This window comes from Lygodium microphyllum, chromosome 17 (genome assembly GCF_053477565.2).
Source record: "Lygodium microphyllum isolate KBCC chromosome 17, Lygodium_microphyllum_v1.1.10, whole genome shotgun sequence".
NCBI classification, from domain to species: domain Eukaryota; kingdom Viridiplantae; phylum Streptophyta; class Polypodiopsida; order Schizaeales; family Lygodiaceae; genus Lygodium; species Lygodium microphyllum.
This window is the reverse complement of record NC_141151.1, coordinates 17,248,495-17,276,412: the sequence shown is the minus strand read 5'-3', so window position 1 is coordinate 17,276,412 and position 27,918 is coordinate 17,248,495. Positions and strand designations below refer to the sequence as shown.

Genomic DNA, 27,918 nt, shown 5'->3' with positions numbered 1-27,918 from the left:
CTAGATTCTCCATGTATTTAAACAACTTTAAATCTTATCTACAAACGTACTTCACTCTAAAACATGTCACATGTCAAAACACCGCTGGACAACGGCTTATTGGCTACTTTAGTGAGCTATAAGAGTCACCCCACGCGTCAGAATGCATTACTTAGTGTGAGTCCATAAGGCAATTCCCTTAACAGCTCTTCGCGATTCGTAAGTTGTCCTGCGACCCGTATCACGCACTATCTATCTATACACCAAGATCGAAACCACATACTATTTCTCAATCTGCAACGACGCATTTGTTTTAGGTAGCAGTTTGAGTGATGCGATGGAAAGGACTCCTGCGAGCTTGCGGCTCGGGCACGGGCAGCACGAGCCCCACGACAGTAATGGCATCGCTTCTGGTTTGCCCTCACAAGAGCACTCTGAAGGTAGAGAGAGAGAGAGAGAGAGAGAGAGAGAGAGAGAGAGAGAGAGTATTAGCAGCTCTAAAGAGAACAAAGTGGGCTAGACGACCCTGCTGGTTTCAGTTTTGTGCCTGAGAGGGGGTGTTAAGTTAAAAGAGGCGCATTACGCATTGTCGTGATTCCAATGCACACACCAGCTGGATAAAAGAAAAGAAAAGTTGCCCAAGCTAGATCTCAAATGTTGAAACTGATATGCAGAGACCTTCCCGCAACGCAATCATGTTCATGGGCGATTGTGTACGAGGGATACAAGATCCTGTCGTGGACAAACTTTCACGGCTTGAGAATGTGGTAGAGTTGCTGGTTTCCAAGCTCGGGGAGGATGTCAATGCATGGGTATTGCAGGCGTCAAGGTTTCAAGGATCTTTTGCATGCTACGAAGCGTTCTTGCCATCTCTGTCTGCTTGTGGAGAGCCTTTCTGTTATCAACCAGACAATTTTCCTGCAGCACGAGGTGTCATTGCCGTTCTTAATGATTGCCTCCACCAGGTAGTCTCTAACAATTTGCTAGGTAGTTGCTGTCCATACCAAGGGGTTGAATAACTTGCATTGCTTTTCAAAGCTCAACACACATGCACCGTTTTAAACTAGGTGAGAAGGTGTTTGGTCTTTCATCATTTATTCAATCGAGCAGTTGCCGTGGAACATGTAGAACTCTATGAGGTCAATGCGGATTGTAGTCACATCTTCATAAAATTCAAGGAAATAGGAGCCATAGTTCGTTAATCTATTCCATTATTGTTTGTTTTTAAACATAGTTTTTATTCGTAAGCAAAAGAATGTACTGGTTTTCCATGCATGTAACAATTTGGAAGGCCTTTTAGCCATCATGGTCCTGGCTTGATAGGTTCTTGCAATTGTAAAAACCATCGCGCAAACTCCTCTTCAGCCTTGAACAAGGCAGCTTTCTGCATTGTGAATCTTGGCATAGACCTCAAAAGCTTGTTGCAATTGAAAATTGCTTGAGGTGATCTCATTCTCAATAGCTTCCATATCCACCTCACAAGGTATTAGAAAAGGAAGGGGGTCTAACACCTGTAAAGGTGGCCGTCATGGTGGCTGCCTCCACACCAAATGCCTCTCTCCTAGGTGCCTGCACCCGATTTTCAAGAAATCTATTGGCCATGGTTTTATCCCAACAAGAGTGGAATTGGATATCGGCATTGGTGGATCAATACAGGGGAAACTTTGTGTATGCTATCCCACTTCTCTCGATGATAACCTACAGCATGAATGACCAGTTTGGATCACCTTCTTGGGCATTCTGATTGGCTAGATGATGATATTGCTATGCTGGCCAAATCACTTGGAAAGGTCCTATACATTCCCATCCCTTCAAGCATCATCCTTATGACATAGAAAAAGGCTTGCATCTTATAGGATAGAAGATTTGAGACTCCTAAGTTCCTTGAGGCTTTTGATCCTCATAGATTGGAGCTGTTGATGGAGGTTAAGTTCTGTCCATTTCTTTGCCTTGGGAAGATTCAAGAGGCTGAAAAGAAGCCAGAGGCTCCTGAATCTCCAATTGACAAAGGAAGCAAACAACAAAGGCTTGAGAGACAACCACTGTAGTAGGTCAACACAAACAAGCCTAGAAGAGAATCAAGCAATCCAATCAAAATGAAGTGCAACGGGTTCATTCCTAGAAAAGATTGGACATGTAGAAGCCATTTTGGCAAGAGTCTAAACCTAAGCCATCTAGAGGTAAATCCATTCTTTCCCTTAAAACACTTGCTTGCATATGCAATACTTATGCATCTCTTGTTGATGATGAGGAGTTTTTGGATTTGGATTGCTATCATTTGGAATGTTAGAGGCATGCATTCAGATAGTCGGATTGATGCATGCAAGAAACTTTTTAGGAGACGGAGGCCAGATGTCTATGCCTTTTAAGAGGTTAGGCTTGCTGATGTGCACTCATAGAATGGGCTGTTTCGTACTTGCAATGCTTTTTTTGGCAGCCTCATATAGTGGTAGGGGAGGGACCATGCTTATCCTTGAGGAAGATCTCTAGCCAATATTGAATTGGAAGGATGAAGAAGGGCATGCTATAATCTATTACTACCTTGTCATGGTTGATGGGACAACCTTAGATATCATTTTTGTGTATGGTCCATCCCTGTCAACTTCCAAGTGGCAAAAGTAGGATAAATTTGCGGGAAGATCTCTTTTGATTGTACCCACTTGCTTGATGATTGAGATATGACAATGGCTGAAGATGATAGGTTGTAGAAGATCTGCAGGAGTTTGAATACCTGTAGCAATAGGAAGTGTGGCGGCAATCTGTAAAGTAGAAGATACAGCAGCAGCTTGAAAATTAGAAAGCACAGGAGCATCCTGAAGATCAGAAATAACAGGAACTTGAAGATCAACAGTTACATGTTTTATCAGTTTGGATCGATGTTAATAAAGATTTTGTAGATGCTATGATAAAAATTGAAGTTGTGGAAGATTATGATGCAAATGCAGATGCAATTCTGTATTGTTTTCTTTTGCATGTTTTCTTGTATCTTGCATATTTCTTGTTCGAGATCCAATTTGTGTGGTGCATTTCCATACATTTCTTATGATGCAAACGCTAGAGCGTCATTGACATGTTTTTTGATTGATATTCCTACTCTTTATCATCGGAGTAGTGATCTATTGATTCAGCCATGGTTCTATGTTTTCATTCTTTATGATGTACTATGGATGCCATTGTATTTGATGGGTTTCCAGCCTTGGCATGTTGCCTTAAAATGGTTGCATTGTATTTCACTTTGGATCAGGGATATAGGCGTTTAGGTCATGGCTACCATGCAGCCAACCACCGGGCTCTGCCAGGTATTAAAGGCCAAAATGCCCTTGGCCAATGCATTGAGGTATGAAGGAATGTTTAGAAGTCATGGGATAGGTCGTTTTTCATCTCCTTGAAAACCTATAATAATAGGGCGATGACCTATATTGTGGAATGAAGGAGAACGTAATGTTCTGTTGTCTTCTTTGCATTAGCAACATGTTTCTCAATGTCTATTTGTTGTTGTAGCTTTCTAAATGTTGAGTTCTTGAATCTTTCTTTGTTCCTGTTGTGTTCATTGTTCAAGAATCTGGTCCCTTATGCATTAGTCTTGCCATTGGAAAATGGGACCATTCACATTCTTCTCAAATCTCTCCCATCCCACCCACCTTTCTAGCTCACACCTCATTTTTCTAGTCCTAGCACATTCTCATTCTTCATTGCATACTCACTTTCATACTCCTTCACATCATGGTACATCGTTAGGGGGAACGCCACCCTTTAATACTATACCCTTCACTTATCCTCAAGTCTCTTTGCATCATGGGTCCTTGCTATAGGGCATTTCACCCTTTACCATAGTTCCCTCTACCTTTTTGTGTAGCAAGCACATCATTTCCCACTGGGACGTCTATGATGGGCATCCCCCTCACTACCCTAGTCACCCACCTCTTTTGACATCTCAAACACAGGGATTTCCATCCTCTACTTATGGTGTGCCATCTCACATTTCTTGGGTTACTCCTACGCAGAGATTCTCACCTTCTGCTTCAAGTGTCTCTATTCCTCTACCACGGGCTTCTTGTGCGGTTACCACACCCATACCCGAATAGCCCATGCCCACATTTGGATCCCCTGTGCACACTTCTCGTCTGCATAGTGGGCACTCTGGGATTACTTTCCAAGTGTACTTGGCTCCCCCTCCCTATCCCTCCTATCCATCCTACCCCCATTACACACCTTATCCATCTCCTAGCACTACCACTCCTGTTGTGATGGCCAAGAATGTCTTTACGTATAAGACTCATTTTAATGGGTCGAATTTCACCACTTTGTCGAACTTCATGCAACAAGTGCTTGAATCTTAAGGACTTTGGGACCTTGTCATTGGTCTACAGCCTATGTTAGACCCTTGATTAGCTCACCTTGATCTCATTCGTCAATGGAGAGCCTGCAATGCTACAGCCAATGTTAAGTTAACTCAAAAGATGCGAAGTCAAGCCAATCAAAGGGCGATGTTTCTTCCTCAGACGGAACCAAAGAAACAATACCCATCTAGCAATAACTCCCTAAGAAAACTAGGTTTTGCACATAGTGCCAGAGGTTGGGTTGTGTGGATGAGGAGTGTCGTACCAAGGCCCAGGGTCTTCCACCTAGAAAACATAGCAGACTTGCAATTGTCTTCACTCCGGTTGGCTAGTCTAGTGGGGCTACACCTCTCATTGTTGCACCATTTGCTCCATCTGGCCCAATGGCTACTAGACATGTGGCGCGCGGACAGCCTCCGTAGCCTATATCTTTCACTACTCTTGAAGGATTAGTTGATTGGTTTACTAGTACTGATCCCATTGCACTTTATGCATCCACTTCACATTCACCTCCATCTAGGACTACCTCACCACCTTGTCAAGTGTTTAATTGGTAGAGCCCTACTAGTGGGTATACGCGATGGTGGCCACATGCTTAGATTTGTTCCATCTTTGCACTCTTAGGTCTTTAGGCTATTGAGTTTGGCCCATAGGATTTTGTCCTTAGATCTTCATTCTTAAGTCTTCCGTTGCATTTCCTTAGACACATATATACATTTGCATCATTGCATTGTTCATTCAATTAGCTTTTCATTTCAATTTTGTTTTGTTTTTGGAAGAACTCACCCTTGACCTCTGTCCTTGTAGATCTTCATCTCTTTAGTAGGATTTTGTTTTTAGTGTAGGGTAACATGCAAGTTTGCACTAGCCTTGCTTGGGTTGGAGACTTAGGATGCGTGCCGTTCCATTCATGGTTTCATCATCCTAGGAGTTTTGCTCTTCTACCAGCATGGAGGTTTCCCCTCCTGAGTATTTCTCTTGATGCCATTATGGTGGTAACTTCTATCTTGTTCTTCCAATCGGGATACTTCCTCACATCATGGTTCTCGGCACCACACGAAGGTTGACATCCAACTCCTCTTGCTTCTTTGGCATTGACATCCACGGTTGAGAGTGTGTTGCTACCCTTCTTGGTATTCTCTAGGTTTTGGCACTTGTCTTTGACATTAGCCTTTCCTCCCTTGTTGTACCGAAGCTGTCTTCACAGGCAGTTCTTCCACCACACTACCACTCCACCCCTTCCCTCGTCATGGACGCCCTCGATTGGATAGGTGGCTCATCTATTTTGTGATGGGTTGGACCTAACCATCCCTTTTCATTCTCCCGTATTGTACAATTACTTAATTGACCGCTAATCATCTCTCCAAAACCCACACAATTCATTGTGGTTCCATCCGCCTTTGCAGGACTTGGTAGGCCATTGGGCAGCCGATGAGCACCCTTTGTCCGATGCCCTCTCCTCTCTGGGGTGACTACTTGGACTCCCTTGGTAAGATATCCATTGCCTTTGTAGTCTTGGTGGGGCACATTGGGTAGCCTCCATGTACTCTTTGTTCGATGCCTTGGTTGCTTTAGGGTGGGACGCCTTGGGTATGGGCTTCCTTTCTAACCTTGTTTTGGGCTCCTTGAGCTAAGAAATGCATTCCATGTTGATTAACCTCTTAAACAGCCCCAAAGCATGCTTATTTAATGAAAAATGCAAAATTGGTACATGGTTTGAGAGAGTTTTTGTGAAATCCTAGTTTAGGAGGATCCATCCACATCTATAAATAGATAGGCTGCCCCCATTCAATCTTCATCCCTTCTATGCAGGTTTTTCGGGTTCATGTCAAGATCTTCGCCATTAGTCTTCCTCCACGTGGCTGTCCAACCTTTGTGACTGCTGCCACCACTCCGTCTGTTGCTCCAACCCTTGGTGACTGCCCTTCTAGCTACTGCTTTGCTGCCTAGCGCTTCTTCTACTGCTGCGTTTAGCCCTAGATAGTCATCGCCAACCTCAATCGACATCTCTTCTGTTACGTTTGGTAGTTTCAACCATCGCCAGTATCCTCGTGCATCTCATTGTTGTCGCAAGGCATCCCATTGCTTTCGGTAATTTGTGTTTTGGTCTTCTACACCCTCCAACAAACTCCAATTGGTAGTTACAATACTCCAGATCCGTCTTCAGTGGACATCACACTCTGCCACTCACCATTTTACCCTTGAGTATTTTGTACTTTCTTACATTCATTTATAGCATTGATTCATTCACTTCAGAGTTATTCTCTCTATGTTTGTGTTTGTGTTTTTGCATTTTTGAGTTTTGCATTTTGCATTTTCTGTTTAGGGTGTGAGTTTTGTATGTCACGATTCTGTCTTTGTGTTTTTGTCGTGGCTGTATACATTGTGTTTCCTAGTGCAAACCCTAGCAATTTCTTCACATGTGGGCCCAGGCTTCATCGACGCCAATAAGTTGTATCCATATATTCTCAATGTTGCTTAAGCATGAGGCGTCTTTGCGGTCACAACGGAGGCTTTTGTCTCAATATGGTGGCTCGAATGAGGCAATTGCAGCTTCAGAGTGAGGTGATAGGCAGCAGATGTTGAAGGATTAGTCACTGTGGAAAGAAGGGATATTTGTGCAAGGATTGCAAATAATTAGCTACTTCGTGGAAGAAGAAGAAGCGACAGGATATTTACTCCGCAACAAAGTCATCCGTCTCCTCCAACTTCGACTTGGATCTTGTGGCCAAGGCCAAGTCCAAGGCATGGAAAGGATCATCTTCTTCAGATTGCAAGAAGGGCTTGGCAACCCCTCCTTTTTCTTTCTAGTGCAGGTAATGCGGTCATCCCTCAAGACTCTATAGTGCTAAAGAGGGAGTGTGAGAGGTTCATGTAGTGGGGCAGGACAACCTCGTCTATACAGGTATACAAGTGCATAGGTTCCAAAGAGGGACTTCCTTGATGCATCGACATGAAATCATGGAGTTGGGGTTGACTTTCAAGCTCATGATGGGTTGTTATTTGATATAGAGTAGGATTGGCTCCTAGTCTAAGCTCACATGAGGGGACACTCTTGTGGTCTTTGCTTAAGGTGGAGAATCCATGTTCACGTATGCTCAGAGGCATTTTTGACAAGATGCTTATGTATGCTATTGCAAGACATTGACGAGAAACATAGAGAGGTGCTATGATTCTTCTCTATTTTTAAATTCTGGTATGGTTGACATCGGCACTTGGGTTCTCTCCGAGGCACCTTGGTGGTGGCTTGATCACCCACTACTTGGGTATCCATGGTCCTATTTTGGTGGTCTTTGCTATATGGACTATGATGAGTCATTATCATTGTATCATTGTATTGTATTAGATCACCCATGATCTTAGAGAGGATGTTAGTAGTCAAGTCAGCTCATGTGTAAGTTTGGGATGTGCTAGGTATTACTAGACATTTTAGTTATGTTTTAGTATTCATTATGGTGCTTATTTTGGCATTTTATGCTGGCTGATCTGATGTCATTGATGGCATTATTTTGTCCTATATATGTTGGCTCCCTTCTCCACATTCATTCATTCATCACTTGCAAATCTAGTGCATGCCCTGTGGAGAGAGGGAGCTGGTGCTAGTGTCCACACAGCCACCGACTCACTATTATATGCGATCGTCTCATGTTTGGTAATTGGATTCCATTTCTTGAGAACGTTTTTAAAGTTCTCCTTTGTAGTTTTCTTGTGTTTATTCTTTTGTCCTGTGATTAGCAGTCTATTTTAGCATTCTTTCATGCTTCCATTGCTGCATCCACTTTTGATAGTTCGACTCGTTAAGTTGATCTTCTTTGGGGAAGGAAGGAAGAATCGGCACGTGTACAAAGGGTGCCATCATGGTAGTGCAAGGGCCAAAAGGATGGGCCCGATGTGAGACATGCAAAGAAGCGAATGGAGAAGGCTGCTCTGATCCTTGAGACATGTTAGAGTGATGTTCTCTTTCGGATTGGAGTTTTGATCTTCTTTCTTCATGTTGCTCTTTGTGACGTTCAAACCGGTGAGAACGCCCATCTTTTGAAGAATCGATAGACTCCATGTCCGAGCCATCAAAGGCTTGAAACCAATAGTACTCCATCGCTTGTATAGTAGTGCTATCACACTAAAAATTTGTGTTTTGGTGTCAAGATGACCAAATGGGGGGAAAAATTAACTAGACCCTTAAAGAAAAAGTTGTAGATGTCCCACACGCTTTGTAGAAGGCCAGTTCATGTTCTTCGCGACAAATCTGCTCCAAACAACCACCTAGATGTGGTCTTCCCTTGTAGAATCCTATGTGTCCTCACTTAGGCGATGACATCATAGTGAGAATGTGCAATGGAAGAGAAACAGGATCACGGAGAGGAAAGAGAAGAGAGAGTTAGTGAGATAGAAGAGAATGAAGTGATAACTCTGCACTGAATCTGAATTGAAAGCTGAATACAATGGTGGACTGATCAGTCCCTGTATATAGCCCAAGCCGTCAGTGAGGGCATTGGATCAGGCCTTGAAAGATGGTACTAGATTTAAAAGATCTCCTAATGGAACACTAATATTAACTGGCCCCCATCCGATTAATGGCAGCCTCGGAAATGGAGAAGAGGCTGAAGTTGGAGTGTGCTGTCACGAGGACGTGAAAATTTGATGCTTTGCTTATGTTTAATTGACATTTGATTAAAGGATTAATCAAACTGCAATTAAAAGATGCACATGTGTTGCACATGTGAGGTGCAAGCTACTTTTTCACAGTTGAAGGCCGAAGGACCTTGTGAAAAAGATGGGTGTCAAAGGCAAAAGTTGTAACAAGTTACACTTGTTAGATTCTAGGTGAATCTTGGTGTCAGTTTGCCTCTAGGACCATTAATTGGCCATTAAGTGTTAGTGGTGACACTAGGGACTAGGCATTAATTAATGGATTAGTGCTTGTCCAAGGGTCAATTAATGCATGGGACCACTTTGGGTTGCAAATGCCCTAGCCAATTAATTTTTGGATGGGCAAGGTCAATTTTCTGGGCATTGATTAAGGGCTGAATTAATTTTCAGAATTAATTAATTCTGAAGATTAATTAAATGGCTAGAAATTGCTGAAAATAGATTAAGAAAGATGCCACTTGACAAAACTTTCCCATGCAAGTGGGGGAAAGGCTAAATAGGGCTGAAGGGAGAGGGAAATCTGGTTTTTTTCATTTTGGAGTTGTTGGGAAGAGGTGTTGGACTGTTGCTGCCAGGCTTTGGGGCCATTTCCCAGCAATCGGAGACCATTTTGGTGATGGAGATTGCATATTCTTGACCTTGGGAAGCTGGCAATTGCTGCTGATGCACTTTCTCCTGAAGATCACAGTCTCTGATGCTCCTATTGTTGTTGGTGCATCCGTTTGGGGCTGGTACACCAGGGCAGCAGCTAATTTTGATCAGTTCGCGACAAATCTCAGAATTTTCTCTCTGTAGTATTCTCTTATCTCCTATAGCCTATGCTCAGCCATTCTCAGCAATTCTTAGCCATTCGGAGGAGATCTCAGACATTTTCAGTGGGCTGATCTGTAATTTCTGCAGTAAACCCTAATTTACAGCAGAAATTAGGGTTTAGCAACCACCTTGGGATCTGTGCCAGAGATTGAAGGCTCAACAGACTGAAATCAGCAGCTGATAATTGAAGATTATCAAGGGATTTCAGGAGCCAGCCCATCCCAAATTGATTTGGGGCAACATTTGGCCAGCCAAGGGCCACATTGGAGAAGAAGTCCTGGGTGAATCAAGGGGCAAATGACCCAAAAGGCTTGCTGGTCATTTATGACAGCAAGAGCAATTGGTTAGCAGGAGGAGATTGAAGAATCTCGAGTTGTACTCCTTCCAATTGAATGAAAGCTAAAGAAATACCGCAAGGGGCACCAATTTTGGGGCCAACAGGGTGTCTACTGTCCAAGAATGTTATGGTAAAGTGTGTATTTCATTTTATGCGCATTTATTTATTGCTGTAATCAACTCTTAAATCAGGTTATCACCACCCATTCCAAGAAGGAAGATTGGTCTCATGTGCCGAAGTAGATGGTAGCAGAAAACCTATGAAATGAATGCTGTACCAAAATCGGCCTGCTATAAATGGTAAAAACTGCCCAAAACTGGTTGACCTGGTCAAACATGAGGCAAAATTCCGGCCAACCTAAAGTTTGGAAATAAAATAATGATGGCGGTTCGGGAAAATGCTGATCGCAGCGTGCATTAAATAATCACCACATGACCAGTGTGAACGGGTTCTCTAGCCACTACAAAAGAAATCATAGAGAAAGAATGGGCTGAAATAGTCATAGCTCCTATATCTTTGTCAGACTTTGATGGAGCTCAAAACTAGGAGATGATAGACTAACAAAATATAGGCTAACACGTCTATGGCACACCATCTTTCTCATCTTTCCATCAGGAATCCGAAAAGACTCAACATCAAACTCCACAATCAATCCTAGTCCACAAAACTTGCTCATTGACAAGAGATGGAAACCAAGGTCTGGCACGTAAAGGACCTCCAATGTAAAAGCACAACCATGCCCCGAGGTTGAGTTTCGGGTTCTACAGCTCATCTAGTCTTCTGACTATCTTCAAAGGTCTCCTTTTAGGTGGTATTCTTAGATTACAAGATGGATCTTCTTCGTCCCTTGGTCAGCATGGAGCCACCTTTCGAGATCGAGCACGAGCATATTCTTATGGTTCTCGGCACCACACACAGTCCGACATTCCTCCCATGCATTGCATGTTCTCATCATCTTTGTACTAGGGGCGCTTGGGCAAGTGAACAATTTCCCTATGAGGGACACTATCCAAGTGGCACCTGCTGCATGAGCATTCTTCAGTATGTAGCATTGCATCTCCACATCACTCTTCTCTTGTTTTCCTTTTTGGGCCTGAGAGGGGGTGTTGAGAAATCCTTCACCCTTCACTCTTCACCCGTAGTTTGCGTTTTTGCGTTTTGTGTTTAGGGTTTGTAGCCCCAAAAAGGGGCGCCATCCTAGACTGACTATGTCTATTTATAGGCCACTCTTGTTCATTTCTCATGGTTGATTCATTCAGTCCGTCACCTCTTCTCTCCAGCCTCTCCACTGTCTCTCATACCCCTTCAGGACGACATTGTGGTTCGTGGTCTGTGGCTATCTTCATCATCTTCCTTGTGCTACGGCACCCTTGTTCCCTTGTATCACATTCACTCCATGATTTAGAACTTTATCATTCCGTTCATCAGAGTTTCTTCTCTCTTCTCTTCTCTTCTCCATGTTTACCAAGTTCACTCCGTGTTCCTCCCCGCAAACCCTACTGTCTCGTTGGTACGTCATCTTTTGACAGTGTGAACACAATCCAAACCACTAAAAAAGAAACACACAAGGTGGAAACTAACCAGCTAGTGTAAACACACCTAAAATCCACGGAAAAAGAAATGCATACTCTACATAGAGCTGCCTCCTTTGTCAAAATGCATGATATGATAGATTGACAGAATGTTAGAGCTCTTAATGTCCTCATTTGACTCAAACTGAAGCTCACAGGTAGGAGATGACCGTGCAAGATAGGATTGCTAACACTCCTCGGGTTGTGAGATATTCCCATAGTGTGGGCATTTGGGATTGTGTCACTCATGATAGGTAACAAGTAAGTGATTGTGTGATAGAGCAACCCAATCCCAAAATGGCGCCACTTGCTATGCATTTATTGCTTTGCTTGTACTTGGCCTGCTCTTTCTGGACACATAAAGAGATTAAAGATAACTAGTAAGAAAAAAAAGAAGATCAAATCATAAAAGAGAGGAGACTTTATAAGGCCAATAGAGAGGAGAAAGGCAATTAAGACAACATTGAAAAAAGAGAGTAGATGACCATTTTTTCCATTTGTACAATTACTTTTTTATTCTTTCTCATGCTCTCACCCTTGTCTCTCATTTTGTAATTTCACTTATTATTATTCTTCTACTATATCTTATCCCAAGGTACTTGAAACCAGCCTTTCTTCCGTGGATGGGTGGTAAATCCCTAATTACAATTTAATTACAGTAGCAAAAAAATTAATACAAATTTGAAAACACAAATTTATCTATTGATCTTGGACAATGCACACCCGATTGGCTCCAAAATTGGCACCCTTTTTGGTATTTCTTTAGCTTTATTGAAGAAAAAGTTGATTTACAATGGGATTCTCCCGATCCCCTTCGCAATCCAAACTCCCCTTGTTGTCCAAAGTGACCAACAAGTCTTCAATTTGATTTGCGCCTTGATTTGGGTACTTAGTTAGCCTTCACCCACTTTATAGACGATGGAAATGCTCCAAATTCAATGGCTGGCTAGTCCTCCACTTGAATTTTTCCGAAATTCACCTTTAGCCCTGAAAAATCCAAGTCTTGGAGCTTCCAATTTTTGTCACTCTTCATGAGATTGTTGCTAAACCCTAAATTTTGTTGTAAATTAGGGTTTATAGCAGAGAAATTTGCAATTTCTCAGCCTCCAAGGGTCCAAATGCTGAGATCTTCCGAGCAAGGCTGGGAGATGAGAGAGAAAATTCAGAGTTTTGTTGCGAAGAATGACTGAAAATCAGTCAAATGCAACTGTTGCCCTATCACAACAGCTTGTAGATGCAAAGAACTGAAGAAAATCAGTCATTTATTGCTGCCCTGTCTCAACAGCCTGTAGATATTGTCACCTGTTGTTGATTGGTCTTCTCCTATCCCTGGCTGCCTCAAAAGGTCCTCCAATGGTTGCAAATCAAACCAACGGTATCTCCTTCCTCTGTCTTGTAGGTTGAATATACTAAAAATGCATCTCTCCAGTCTCTAAAGACGTTTTTTAGTCTTGCATGGGCATTTTTGACAAGTGGCAGCCTTCCCAAATAGTTTTTTCAGCATTATCCATAATTAAATATTAATTTTCAGTCTTTAAATACTGAAAATTAATCTAATAAATTTTTTGGTGCCTTGAAAAATAATATGATTGGCCAACAATTAAATTGGCTAGGTAACTTCCATTCCTAAGTGTCTCTGCACCATCTTTGACTATTAGATTGGCGTTAGGTACCATTAAACGCCACTTCTCTAGTGCCACGAACTGACACTTATGGCCAAATGAATAACCTAGGCCAATAATTGGCACTAGATACCACAAAGTACCTGTGCGGCATAACTTAAAGCAACTTTTGCCTTTGATATCCCGTGATTTCCTTGGGTCTTGGGCTCGTAAATTTACTCTAATCCCAATTACACCTCACATACGCAACATTTACTTAACCATGCGATTAAAAATTAATCCACATGTTAAGTGAGGTTTTAAAAATACATATTCTCATGACAGCCCTCCCCCTTGAAATCCTTGCAATCGTCCTCGATTGCATTGCCAAATGCATCAAAAGCAAAGTACTACATTGGAATTTCCATAGGACATTATACTCAATACAACACTGCGCATTGTTGTTCAACCATTCCATGTGACCAACATTGCTGAAAATTACTAGCCAACATAACATAAGACTCACAAAGAATCTTCAAAACATTGCCGGATTATCATGTGATATGTCCATTTCTCATGATCTCAACTCATCTGGCAAAACCAAATCATAGCATAGCATAACCAAGCATAAACCATGGCTAAAACATCAATGGCATCATAACATATGCTGTTGTCCATGGAACTAGATGTAAACCATTGAAAACTGAGCATAATCTAATCACTTGCTGATCTGAGAATTGATCACAAACTGTTGCAAATGTGGCCCCAAATTGATTATAAACTCATTGCAAAAACTGGCCAGTAATGAATGCAAAAACTGATCCAAAAAGTGACCATAAATGGTTCTCAAGCTGATCAAAAACTGAGCTGAAACTGATCAGAATTTTTATCTCAAAGTTGAGGCAAAATTCATTCCAAATTGATCATGAATTGATGCAAAAGTATAGTTCCTGTGCCCGGGTGCAACTCATACTCATTTGCATACATCTCATAGTGACTAGTACACTAAGTAGTGACCTCATGGCAAACATATTGTCAGTGCAATACCTTGGATGCATGCTGAATACATTCGAGATCCACTACATACGAGAGTTGTCCATTACTGGAGGAGCAGAGGTGCTAGCTCCCTCACAAGCATTAGGTAATACTTTGGACCTTTGCTCTGCTGAACTTGATTGAGCGCGAACTAAAGTCGGTTCTAACTGGAAAGCATCAAGGTAAAGCTATAACAATTGAGGATGTTTGCCAAGCCATCCTCTTCCATCCATTTGGCATCCATGGGTGACTAATTCTGAAATTTCACCAAGTATCTCCTGGAAACTTTACCTTTGATCTTTCTTTCCGTGTGTACCAAAATCTGCTCAAGTACCAAAATCTACTCAAGTACCAAAATCTCATCTAGCTCCTCAACCACAGGCACATTACCATGAAAAGGTCTAAGCAAGCTCACATAAAAAGCATTGTGTATCCGCCAGTGTGGAGGCAATTTCAGCCTATAGCATGCATCACTGGTCCTCTCCAACACTTGAAATGGCCCATAGTATCTCATAGACAGCTTTGGATACAATCGCTCTTTGCCCTTCATCTTTTTCAGCCGTGCCTTTTCACTCTTTTTCTCAGCCTTTGCCTCTTTGACATGCGACTTGGCATCATCATTGTGGAATCCTGTATTCTCTCCACGCAGCAATGTGTCGGCTATAGTAGCAGTTTCTATAAGCTGAGATATGCTGGAAACAGTGGACTTAATGAAAAATCCTGAATACCCTTTGGCAAGCAACAAATATTCTTCTCTGTCTACTCATGGAGGGGTACAGTGCAATAAGAAGTAACTGGCAGCAATGCATTCCAAAACTTCTTATTATACTGATCCAAGTTCTTGCAATCTTTGGAATTCAAGCGATTCCAAGTTGTCATAATGTCTACTTCAAAGGTACTTATCAACCAATTTGAAGCAAACATTTGCTCGAACTAGACCCAAGTGGTAGGTGACTTCCCTTGAATAAGAAGTGTAGACCACCATTGCAATGCCTTTCCCTTAAAAAATGTGGCTACCTTGCGTATCTTAGATGCCTCTGTGAAGTTGTCTCTAGAATAGGCTGCATCAAATTGTTGAATAAAAACAAGTGGTTTCAGCCTATCTTGTGCACCATTGAAAGGCTCAAACTTCACGCTTTTGCCACCTTCATCATAGTCCTTCGGCGGACCTATGGGAGTGAAGTTATTATAAATGAGTTGCTGCAAAAAGGGTGCATTGGTTGTATTTGCATAAAAACCAGCACTATTTGAAGCACCTACATGACCAATGCCAAATCCTTGTGCTCCAACAGTCTCTGGGGTTGCTGATACATATCCATATGGCCCGCTTTGTGCCCCAAGCATCATGCCTATGCCGCCATACATGGGGTTAGGCATTCTATTTGCATTACCCGGATACATTGGGTGTTGTGAGCCATGCATTGGCTGCTGCATACCATAGGGATTTGTGCCATACATTTCCATATGCGGTGCATGTCCAATCATAGCATGAAAAATGGTACCACCACCAAAGTATCCTTGCTGTCCCATGCTTGCATGTGCATAATTGCCTTGTTGCCCATGTTCCCATGGATTCGCACTACCAAGTTGGCCATGCATTTGCACTTGCTGCCCCACGGATACCAATTGTTTGTGCTCATCAAGCATTTTGGGCTCTTCTAAAGAAGGCTTAGGCATTTCCTTCGGTTCTTGTGGTTGTCCCAAAGTTGTAGAAGGTGTCTTCTTCTCTTTGCCTTTGCTGTCCTTCTTTGGGGCATTCAAGAATTGAGTAAACTGGGGATCCTTTGCCAAATCAGCAAAAAGATTTGCTGCTGTACACATTCGATCCTTAAAGCTATCATCAAATTCTTCAGCCCCTTGCTGGTCATCAGCCTCTTTATGCATTGAAGTGCCAGCATTTGGGTCATTTCCCACATTTTCAGCATGCTGTCCATACTGAGAACCATGCCCAACATCAGTCATTGCATTTCCCCCTTCACCACGTGATTGACCAAGGAGTGTTACATCCTCTCCACTTGATCCCATATCACCATGTGAAGACATGCTTGCTGTAATTCACTGCTGAGAACAATTTCAGCAATAATGCAATAGTCCCAAGTTGCAATCAAGTACCACTGGCCCACCAATTCAAAAGATTTGATGGTGTCCGGGCAACGGAATCATGAAACCAGCCTTCCTTTCGTGGATGGGTTGTAAATCCCTGATTATAACTTAATTATAGTAGCAAACAATTAATGCAAATCTGAAAATACAAATTTACCTACTGATCTTGGACAATGCACACCCGATTGGCCCCAAAATTGGCACCCCTTTCGGTATTTACTATTTCTTTAGTTTTATTGAAGAAAAAGTTGATTTACAATGAATGGGATTCTCTCGATCCCCTTCGCAATCCAAACTTCCCTTGCTGTCCAAAGTGACTAGCAAGTCTTTAATCTGATTTGCCCCTTGATTCGGGCACTTAATTGGCCTTCACCTACTTCATAGACGATGGAAATGCCCTAAATTCAATGGTTGGCTTGTCCTCCACTTGAATTGGCACTTAATTGGCCTTCACCCACTTTATAGACGATGGAAATGCCTTAAATTCAATGGTTGGCTTGTCCTCTACTTGAATTTAGCCGAAATTCACCTTCAGCCCTGAAAAATCCAAGTCTTGGACCTTCCAATTTCTGGCACTCTTCACGAGACTACTGCTAAATCCTAATTTCTGCTGTAAATTAGGGTTTACAGTAGAGAGATTTGCAATTTCTTACCCTCCAAGGGTCCAAATGTTGAGATCTTCTGAGCAAGATTGTGAATGGCTGGGAAATGAGAGAGAAAGTTGTAGAGAGAAAATTCAGAGTTTTGTTGCAAAGAATGACTGAAAATCAGTCAAATGCAGCTATTGCCTTGTCACAATAGCTTATAGGTGTAAAGAACGGAAGAAAATCGGTCATTTACTGCTGTTGCCTTGTCTCAACAGCCTGTAGATGCTGTCACCTGTTGTTGATTGGTCTTCTCCTACTCGTGGCTGTCTCAAAAGGTCCTCCAATGGTTGCAAATCAGACCAGCGGTATCTCCTTCCTCTCTCTTGCAGGCTGAATACACTAAAAATGCCTCTCTCCAGTCTCTAAAGATGTTTTTTAGTCTTGCATGGTCATTTTTGATAAGTAGCAGCCTTTCCAAATGGTTTTTTTAAGCATTATCTATAATTAAATATTAAATTTTCAGTCTTTAAATACTAAAAATTAATCTAATAATTATTTTGGTGCCCTGAAAAATAATGACTGATCAATAATTAAATTGGCTAGGCAACTTCCATTCCCAAGTGTCTCTGCGCCATCTTTGACTATCAGATTGGCATTAGGTACCATTAAATGCCACTTCTCTAGTGTCACTTGTTGAGAAACCCTTTACCCTTCACTCACAGTTTGCGTTTTTGCGTTTCTGCGTCTTGCGTTTAGGGTTTACAGTCCCAAAAAGGGCACCATCCTAGACTGACTGTGCCTATTTATAGGCCACTCTCTCATTCATTCCTTTCGGTTGATTCATTTAGTCGATCACCTATTCTCTCCAGCCTCTCCACTGCCCTCACACCCCTTCAGGAGGACATTGTGGTTCGTGGTTCGTGGCTGTCTTTATCATCTTCCTTGTGCTACGGCACCCTTATTCCCTTGTATCACATTCACTCCATGATTCAGAACTTTATCATTCCATTCATTAGAGTTTCTTCTCTCTTCTCTTCTCTTCTCCATGTTTGCCGAATTCACTCCGTGTTCCTCCTCGCAAACCTTACTATCTCGCTGGTACGTCATCTTTTGACATCACCAACTGACACTTATGGCCAAATGAATGACCTAGGCCAATAACCGGCACCGGATATCACCAAGTATCTGTGCGGCATAACTTATAGCAACTTTTGCCTTTGATATCCCGTGATTTTCTTGGGTCTTGGGCTCGTAAATTTACTCTAACCCCAATTACACCTCACGTGTGCAACATTTACTTAACCATGTGATTAAAAATTAATCCACATGTTAAGTGAGGTTTCAAAAATACATGTCCTCATGATAGAATGAATGACCTAGGCGAACAACTGGCACTAGAGATCACTACGTACCTGTGCAGCATAACTTATAGCAACTTTTGTCTTTGACATCCTGTGATTTCCTTGGGTCTTGGGCTCGTAAATTTACTCTAACCCTAATTACACCTCACATGTGCAACATTTACTTAACCATGTGATTAAAAATTAATCTACATGTTAAGTGAGGTTTAAAAAATACATGTCCTTGTGATAGTGCCTCTAAATGAAGCCTTTGTAGCACGTCATTCACAACAAATGGAGGATGCCCATTTGATAACTTATGATTTGGGCAATATGCATGGGCATCATCTCGAATGTTCTTCTTTCTTCATATTCAAGAGACATTTGTCCTTGGTGGCATCTATTCAAGCTCAGTTAAAAGAGATGCAATGATAGCTTGCTGAGTTATGGGTGCTCCAGATTTTCTTTCCATTTTTCACTTCATGCCCAGCCACTTTTATCCAAAGGTGTGAGAGTCCAAACATGTTCATGATGATGAGTTTAGGGAGCACCTTGGATGGTAGCGGTGAAGAGAAATACTTGTTAGGGGCAACATCCTCAACAACCTGCTCTCTTTGGACCTCAAATTTTCCTTAATGGCACACTTGAGGGTTCTAGTATTTGGCTATATAGGGCCAAATGAAGGAGGCATCTTCAAGTTACCTTTGCATTGGGTCTTATTGGCAATGCCGATCCCCTCCATGTATGGACAATCCAAGGTGAAGCATCGTTTTGTGCCTCTCACTAACAATCCTTATATACATGCTCTCTCTCACTAATGGTCCTTACACACTCTGCCATTTGCCATTGGTCCATAGAGAGAGAGAGAGAGAGAGAGAGAGAGAGAGAGAGAGAGAGAGAGAGAGAGAGAGAGAGAGAGAGAGAGTCTGCACCATCCTTCTCCCTTTGCCATATCCTAATTGAAATAAATATTTTCTTTAAGGTGAAAGGTCAAGTGAGTTCATTTATGTTGTTTGATTCTGGGGTAAACGTGTGATATCTAGAGATATTTTTCGTGGGAACCCGATGCATAGGAAGTTCTGAGCTTGGTGCATATCCTTATATAGATGGGTTTACAGGCGCTACCAAGGTAGATGTGATGCAAACGATTATGATGGCTTGGAGAAATTTGAAGCAAGGAATGATATCCAGATAAGAGAAAGGGCTTGAGCCTTGGAGATGTGGGTACAGGTAGATATCGGGGTACAAAGATTGCACTCTGGAATGTTAAGGGAGTGTCTTTGCAAACTAAGCAATACAGTAAGTGGTGAGCTTTCTTTGAAGGGAATTGGGATGTTCTCTATGTTGTTGTGCACAAATAACATAGTTTTGTGGGCAACACTTCTATTATCTAAGATTATACCTGTTTTTGAGAATGGGGTGTGTTCGGATATAAAGGCCCGGTGACCTCCGTGTATATAGTACATGCACACTGTACATGTAAACGTACCCTTTATGTGCCCTAAGTATAAATACATTTTATTCTTTGTGTACCAACACATTGTTGATACACTCTTATCGTCTTGGACTTTCACTCTATTCACACTCACTCTAGCCGTCACACTCATACGCTCACTCTTGCTCGATCTCAAACGCTCTTAGTTGTGTCCTTCTAGTTCCAACAACTGGTATTAGAGCCAAAGGTTCTGCACGCTTCCCAAGATTGACAAGTCTGGTTTGACCTGATGGGATCAGCTGACAAGAGTTGGGCGTAGCTGTTAGGTTGACGTGAAGGACTAGGCGAGACCAGGACCAGTCCTTCCCCCTCCCTTTTTCGTAAATCCCAAACATTCTTTTTTAAAATCTTTTCTTGAATCCCTCCTCCTTGGCGGGAGTTTACACACTAGAGGCATAGTTTCAAAATTTGTGTAGATATGGCCACAGAATTTGGGGCTTTTCCCAGATTTGGCATCATTCATGCTTGTCAGTGACTTTTGAGTCAGAAATTGCAGACATCGCGAGCGGTGACCTCAACTAAATTGGGGACTTTGTCAATTTAATCGAAATTTTGCATTTTTGGGTAAAATTTCTTGACATTGGATCCGAGAAATTTGGGGTTTTTCATGTATTGGCAAAGCTTTACTCAATTGGGTCAGATTGATTGACATTCATGCAATTTTGGACTTGAAATTTTGGGGATTTGTGCAGATTTTTGGTAAATTTATGCATCTTTTGCCCGTGCAGTGGCTGGTTAATGTATAAACAGCAGAGATTTATTTCTGGTTGAGGAAAAAATTTATGCATCTTTTGCCCGTGCAGTGGCTGGTTAATGTATAAACAACAGAGATTTATTTCTGGTTGAGGAAAAACAACAGGGTATTTTACTGGTTCAGCTTGTGCTTCCGCAGATTAGTGCATTTACTCTTGTGTTCGTGATAAAATGGCTGCAACTTCTTCCAGTTCAGACATCAAGAGTTTGATGGAGATCAAACAGTTTGATGGTCATGGCTTTGACCTTTGGAAAGACCATATGTGGGGCATTTTGTTGCTGAAGGATTGTGAGGATGCTTTGCAAGAAGATAAACCCGCATTAATGTGTGATGTAGATTGGGCCAGAGTGAATAAAAAGGCTATGGCTTACATAAAGATGGGTGTCACTGATGACATTCTGACAGGCATTAAGGGTTTAGACACAGGTTATGCAAAATGGGAGAAGTTGAAGACTACTTATGAGATCACCACATTTGTTAATCATGTGCATTTAATTCGCAAGTTGGTGAATATGTGACTGGATGAGTCAAAGCCTGCAGCTCAGCACTTAAGTGCATTTACAGGGATTCTAAATCAGCCCAAAGATGCAAACTTGGACTTTGATGATAAGTTGAGGGCGATCTTTTTGATCATGACACTGCCGGACTCGTGGGAAACCTTGGTGGTTTCACTTAGCAATAACCCCAATCTCTCATATGATGGGGTGAGGGGTTCTATCTTGAATGAAGAAATTAGACGTATGTCTAGTGGAGAAGGGAGCAACTCAGCTTATAATGTAAGAGGCAGGGCTGAAAAGAAAAATGCATATGCAGGGCAGAGAAATAGGAGCAAGAGCAAAGGAAAGGATAAGAGTGACATTACTTGCTATCATTGTGGTCGGAAGGGCCACAAGAAACCTGATTGTAGGTACTATAAGAAGGAACAAGAGAGAAAGAAGAATGCAGGAGATAAAAAGAAGAAGGAAGAAAAGACAGATGCATTGGAGACATCCAAAGGCAAAGAAAAGGCCAATGTGGCCTCTAGTGTGGTCATAGAGGAGCTTTCAGATACAGAGGCTGATGTATTATGTGCAGTTGATTATGATGCCCTTGTATGTCACATGCAGGATATGCAGATTACCAAGGCTGATGTGATTGATGCACTCTTGTCAGTTGATGATGGTGTCACTCAGACTTGGATTGTAGACTCTGGTGCCTCTTTCCATGTAACTCCTTGCTTGGGGTGTTTTGCTATGTTCAATGTAGGCAGTTATGAAAAGGTGTACCTTGGAAAACACCATGCTTGTAGCATTGATGGGATTGGCACCGTACACTTGTCTTTAGACAATGGTCAAGAGCTTGTGTTGAAAGATGTCAGATATGTGCCTAGCATTAAAAAGAGTTTACTATCTGTTGGCCAGCTTGACTTGCATGGCTACACCACACTATTTGGTGGTGGTTTGTGGAAAGTAAAAAAGGGTTCCATGCTGATTGCAAAAGGAACCAAGAAGGGCACATTGTATTGTTTGCATTGTAAAGCCTTGAATGGCAAGTTTCTTGTAGTTGCTGGAATTTGCAGCCACTTGGAATTATGGCATAAGAGATTAGGCCATATGAGCCAAAAAGGACTTGATGTTCTTACCTCTCTGAAGAGGGTTGATGGAAAAGGCTCTAAACTTGATTTTTGTAATGAGTGTCAGTTTGGAAAGCAAATAAAAAATTCCTTTTACTCTGGTGTCTCTCGTAAGTTCAATGTCTTGGACTTCGTGCATTCTGATGTATGTAGTATACTCGTGAAATCATTGGGTGGTGTTGCATATTTTATCTTTTTTATTGATGATTGTTCCAAGAAGATTTGGGTGTACTTGTTGAAAAAGAAAAGTGAAGTATTTGCTGTTTTTAAAACTTTTCATGCATTTGTGACCACTCAGATAGATAGAAAGCTGAAATGCTTGAGAACTGATAATGGGGGTGAGTTCACATCGACTGAATTCAAGTCATTTTGTGACTTACATGGTATTAAGAGGGAGCTTACAGCCCCTTACAGTCCTTCAAATGGGGTGGCTGAAAGATATAATAGGACTTTATGTGAAAGAGTGCGGTGCATGCTGTCCACTGCCAATCTCCCTCATGCATTTTGGGGAGGCACTCAAAACCACGGTTCACATTTGCAACCGCTCTCCAAATAGGTCCTTAAATAATGGCATCCCTGAGAAGGTTTGGTCTGGCAAATCAGCCTCATATGACCATTTACGTATATTTGGCCGTGATGCTTTTGTACATGTTAGGGATGAGCTGAGGAACAAACTTGACCCAAAATCCACCAAAGGCATTTTCATGGGCTATGGTGATGAGGGTGATTTTGGCTACAGAGTGTGGTTACCTTAGTCCAAGAAAATTATTCGCAGCCGTAATGTTGTGTTTAATGAGGCAAAATTGCTGAAAGGCTCTTTAGCCTCTAATGAAGATCTGAAAAAGATGAAATTTCAGAGTTTGCAGCCACCCATAACTTCAGAAAATGAGCCTTAAGGTGCTGTACCACAGGGTGAAACTAATGATCAGCCGGTTACTTTTGGGCCAGATGACAGCAAATAGAAGCACAAGGAGGTCATGGACAGCAAGATAGGCTTGCTGATTATGAAAATGCAAGTGTTGGAAATGAAAATGAAGGTGCTGTACAGCATGAACAGCATGCTGAAAATGGTTCACAGCAGCAAATGAATGCTGAAAATAAAATATCTCCTGATGTAGGCCCAATTCTTGACAATGTTGATCATTGGGTACGCAGGTCTACACGCGTAAGAAGGCAACCACATAGGTTCGACCTCTCCTTGCATTATGCGATGCTTACAGATGAGGGTGACCCTCTTACATACAAATATGCCAAGTCATGTGAGTTCAGTAGTAAGTGGGAGCTAGCTATGCAGGAAGAGATTAAATCTCTATATGCAAATGATACTTGGGATCTTGTGTCATTACCAAAGGGAAGGAAGCCACTTCCAAACAAATGGGTGTACAAAGTCAAGACAGTTGATGGGAAACCCAAGTACAAGGCAAGGCTAGTTGCCAAAGGTTATGCACAAAAGGAAGGGATTGACTTCCAAGAGGTCTTCTCACCTTTTGTAAAGATGACCACTTTACGTGTGTTTTTTGCTCTTACTGCTGTTTTGGATTTAGAGCTGTATCAAATGGATGTAAAAACAGCTTTCTTGCATGGTGACATTGATGAGGAAATCTACATGAAACAGCCCGAGGGCTTTATAGTTCTTGGAAAAGAGCAGATGGTGTGTAAGCTAAAACGCAGCCTGTATGGGCTGAAGCAAGTACCACGAAAGTGGTACAAAAAGTTTGATACTTTTATGCTATCTCATGAGTTTACATGCAGCCATGCAGATCATTGCTTGTACATGAAAAAGGATACAGATGGCAGCCCCATAATACTTGTTTTGTAAGTGGATGATTGGGAAAAGAAAGACTAGCTTGGATGCTCTCAAAAATCAGCTGAAATCAGCTTTCTCATGAAAGATTTGGGAAATGCAGAGCATATTTTGGGCATGAGGATTCGTAGAGATAGAATGCAAAAGAATGCAAAAATTGCTGTTTTTATCTCAAGAAAAGTACATTGGAAAGGTACTGGACAGATTTAACATGGCTGAAGCTAAGCCTTTTGGGGTACCCTTATCTCCTTATCTCAAGCTTAGCAAAGCCAACAGCTCGAAAGATGACGTGGAAGCAAATGCTATGAAAGGAGTTCCTTATGCATAAGTTTGTGACTCTCTTATGTATGCTATGGTTGCTACTCGTCCAGACATTGCTCATGCAGTGGGAGTTGTTAGTAGGTTTATGTCAAATCCTGGCAAAGCACATTGGGAGGTTGTCAAGTGTATTATTCGATACCTTAAGGATACACAAAGAAAAAGTATTTGCTATGGGCAGGGTGCACTTAGTTTGCAGGGTTATTGTGATGCAGACATGGCAGGTGACTTGGATACTCCTAGGTCCACCAGCGGGTATGTCTTTACATTTGCTGGTGGGGCTGTTTCTTGGTGTTTCAGGTTGCAAAACATTGTTGCATTGAGTATCACTGAAGTTGAATACATATCAGCTACAGAAGCTTCTAAGGAAGCTATATGGTTGAGCAGACTTGCAGATGATCTTGGCATGTCTATGGGTATTGTAGTTTTGGGATGTGATAACTAGAGTGCTGTGTATTTGGCTAAGAATGCCATGTATCATTCACACACAAAGCATATAGATGTGCGATATCACTTCATCAGACAGATTCTGGAAAATGGCCAAATCACATTGACCAAGATTAAAACACAAGATAACTCTGCAGATGTTCTCACTAAAAGTCTAAGCAGAGCTCAGCACGAGCATTGCATTCGACTAGTGGGAGTTGGTTAGCTAGAGGTTCATATCGGACCTTTAAGTGGAAGGTTGTTGGGATATAAAGGCCCGGTGACCTCTGTGTATATAGTACACGCACACTGTACATGTGAATGCACCCTTTATGTGCCCCAAGTAAAAATACATTTTATTCTTTGTGTACTAACACATTGTTGGTACACTCTTATCGTCTCGAACTTTCACTCTGCTCACACTCACTCCAGCCGTCACACTCATACGTTCACTCTTGCTCGATCTCAAACTCTCTCAGCTGTGTCCTTCCAGTTCCAACAGGGTGTTATGGTTAGTGGGTGTTTATGCTCCAAATTTTGCAAGGGAGTGTTGTCATTTATGGGCTGATCTCAGAAGTCTTCCTTTGGCTGGTCTGCGTTTGGTTTTGGGAGACTATGATTATCTGTGACCATTCAGCTTATGCTACAACACCTCATTTTGTAATGGATAGCCTGGACAGCATGGCTGGCTTCTATGATATTGGTGGCAGGTTGTTATCTGTTGTGGCTGCTTCATGGTTAGAGGCTATTCATATGGCTTCAATCATGGTTTATGGGTGATGGTGCATGACACTCTTAGTGTTCAAAGGCTTCAACAAGTTTCCTTTCTCTACTAGTAGCCATGTGGCTCTTTTTGGTTCTATTTTTTAAGCTGTGCATATGGATTTTGCATGTTGGCTGGATGTTTATATATATCAGAGGTCATTTGATCGTCCTTACTTCAATGACCTCTGATATATATATATATATATATATATATATATATATATATATATATATATATATAAAACGTCTTCCGAGGCCAAAATCAGCCAATGAGACAAAACCATGTGTGATGATGATCATCATTAGACATCAAAGTGTGATGTGCTAAAAGATAATTGGTGATATACTGTGCATTGAAGCTAAGGTCATGTACAAGACAATGCCCATGTAGGGATACAACAAGAGGATGATGGGGCGAGTATATGGAGCAATACATGTCTAGCTGTGTGGCTGAATGCGATACGTCGATAACTTGCTCTACCTGGTCAGGATAAATGGGGGGTAGAGTATGTCAAACATCCTGGATGAGATAGTATGGGGGTAGTGTTTGGACTGATCCCTCAGCTCTGTTAAGTCCTACTTGTGTCGCTTGGGGATCTCCCTCATCTCTCTCTCCAGTCTCTAGTGTAGCCCGTGTGTCTGGTACCCTTGCACCTGCGGGCGGCATGCTGCTCTGATTTCCTCAGCTCTCTGGACTGTCACCCCTTTCCATGTGGGTATTGTGTGTGGTGTCTCTGTCTGGATGAAATCGGTGAGCTATGATTGTTGCGCCCCTTGTAGTAATGATATGAGAGAGAGAGAGAGAGAGAGAGAGAGAGAGAGAGAGAGAGAGAGAGAGCATCCAATCTGGTTCTAACTGTTAGATGCAGTAAGGTAGTCACTATCAAGAGGTTGCTTATGCGCAAGACTACTGTTTGTGTCATGTGAAAAGTGATGGTGCCTCTTTTATTTTCATACATTTTCAAACAAAAGTATAAGTCAAAAAATGCATGGTAATTGACTTATGTGTGCCCATGATTCACTCCTTAGGTCAATGATAGGCTCCAGAAAGCAGGTTTGGAACCATGCTTTCATGAAACTAAGGAAGTGGCGATTGATACAAGTCAAAGAACAGCATCAAGAAGCTTCCCAAGGACAGTACTTCTGGGTTTTAGCAAGGGTGGTGTTATACTAAACCAGCTTCTTTCTGAGATATCACATTTTGAAGAAGGTGCTTTGAACTGGCATGATGTAGATAGTAAACAGGGACAACTTGGAACTTCTTCACAAGTGGGAGCAGTGGGGCAGATCACTTCCACTAAGCCTGTGGCTGTTGCTTATGAGCAAGAGGCATTTAGCCATGCTTACTGCATCTGGCCTGCCACAGTGAATGAGTTTTTCAGAAGTATCACGGAAATACATTACATTGACGTAGGACTAAATTGCCAAGGTGCATATCAAACAAACATGGTTGTTCTAGAAAATGTTTTGAAAGCGGCAGTAGCATCAGGTTCAGGCCTGCATCTTGGATTCCATGGCACTCCACGGCAATGGAGCGATAAGGCACGTCCTTGGATAGCTTGGGAAAAGGATCAGTGTATCAAAACATTGCAGATGCTGGCCAGGAGATTAGAGAATGATGCTCTGAGAACTAGTGAGAAGCTGTACTTTAAAGATGACAGGCCTAGCTTACGGATGCATTTTGAGATACTGGAAGCACTGAATTTGGATTGAAAGGCATGGACTTCTTAAAGTTATCTGTAGAAACAAACAAGAAGCTTATAAATTAGTAGGATGGCACAAACAAGAAGATTATACAAAAGAGGGTTTCAAAGTTGGCAGGATATGATAGGTCAAAAAGAAAATTTTACCAATCCAAGTTCCTATTACTGTAGAAAATAATGAAAAGCTAGTTTAGGATATTGTGAATATTATTCTTATTTTCATTGTAGACAGGAACACAATGCTAACCAAAATAAACTCTTCTTTTTGAGAACATTGTTAGGGTTATGATTGGCCTATTCTTTTGGAACTGAACTTGCACTTACTGTACTTATAGAATTTTAGCTTTTCTTGTGGCATTGCTTGCATTATCGTAATAATAAAGTAGCGTATTACATGGAACATTTCCCTCGAACAATGCTGTAGTGTGGATGTGCCTTTGAGAGAGGAGTGCGGGGTTCGAGGTTTGAGTGGCATTTTCTCTCTTTCTTTTGACTTGGAGATGGGCATAGTTGTGGTCTTAGTTTGATGGTATTGGCTGCAAGCAGGCGGGTCATGTTGATGAGACAAAACTAAGGCCATGAAACATATCCTCCCCCATAGGATGCATGATTGTCAGTTTCTCTAAACAGATGCATCATTTGTAGCCTCTTGAAGTTGACAGTATTTTGTATTACGCATAGTTTA

The 27,918-nt window shown here is 41.9% G+C and overlaps 1 protein-coding gene across 2 annotated transcripts; it reads left to right on the top strand.

Moving 5' to 3' along the window:
* Nucleotides 1-165: 165 nt before the first annotated feature.
* On the top strand, nucleotides 166-27,539 carry LOC148021627 (uncharacterized). 2 transcript variants are annotated; one of them, XM_087697092.1, is made up of 4 exons: nucleotides 166-198; nucleotides 297-419; nucleotides 654-944; nucleotides 26,560-27,539. In XM_087697092.1, exons 2-4 carry the CDS (start codon nucleotides 312-314, stop codon nucleotides 27,241-27,243), a joined length of 1,083 nt encoding a protein of 360 aa, XP_087553218.1. In that variant the 5' UTR covers nucleotides 166-198; nucleotides 297-311; the 3' UTR covers nucleotides 27,244-27,539. The 2 variants fall into 2 exon arrangements, with proteins under 2 accessions (XP_087553218.1, XP_087553217.1); XM_087697091.1 differs by lacking the exon at nucleotides 166-198 and having other exon boundaries at nucleotides 205-419.
* Nucleotides 27,540-27,918: the final 379 nt, after the last annotated feature.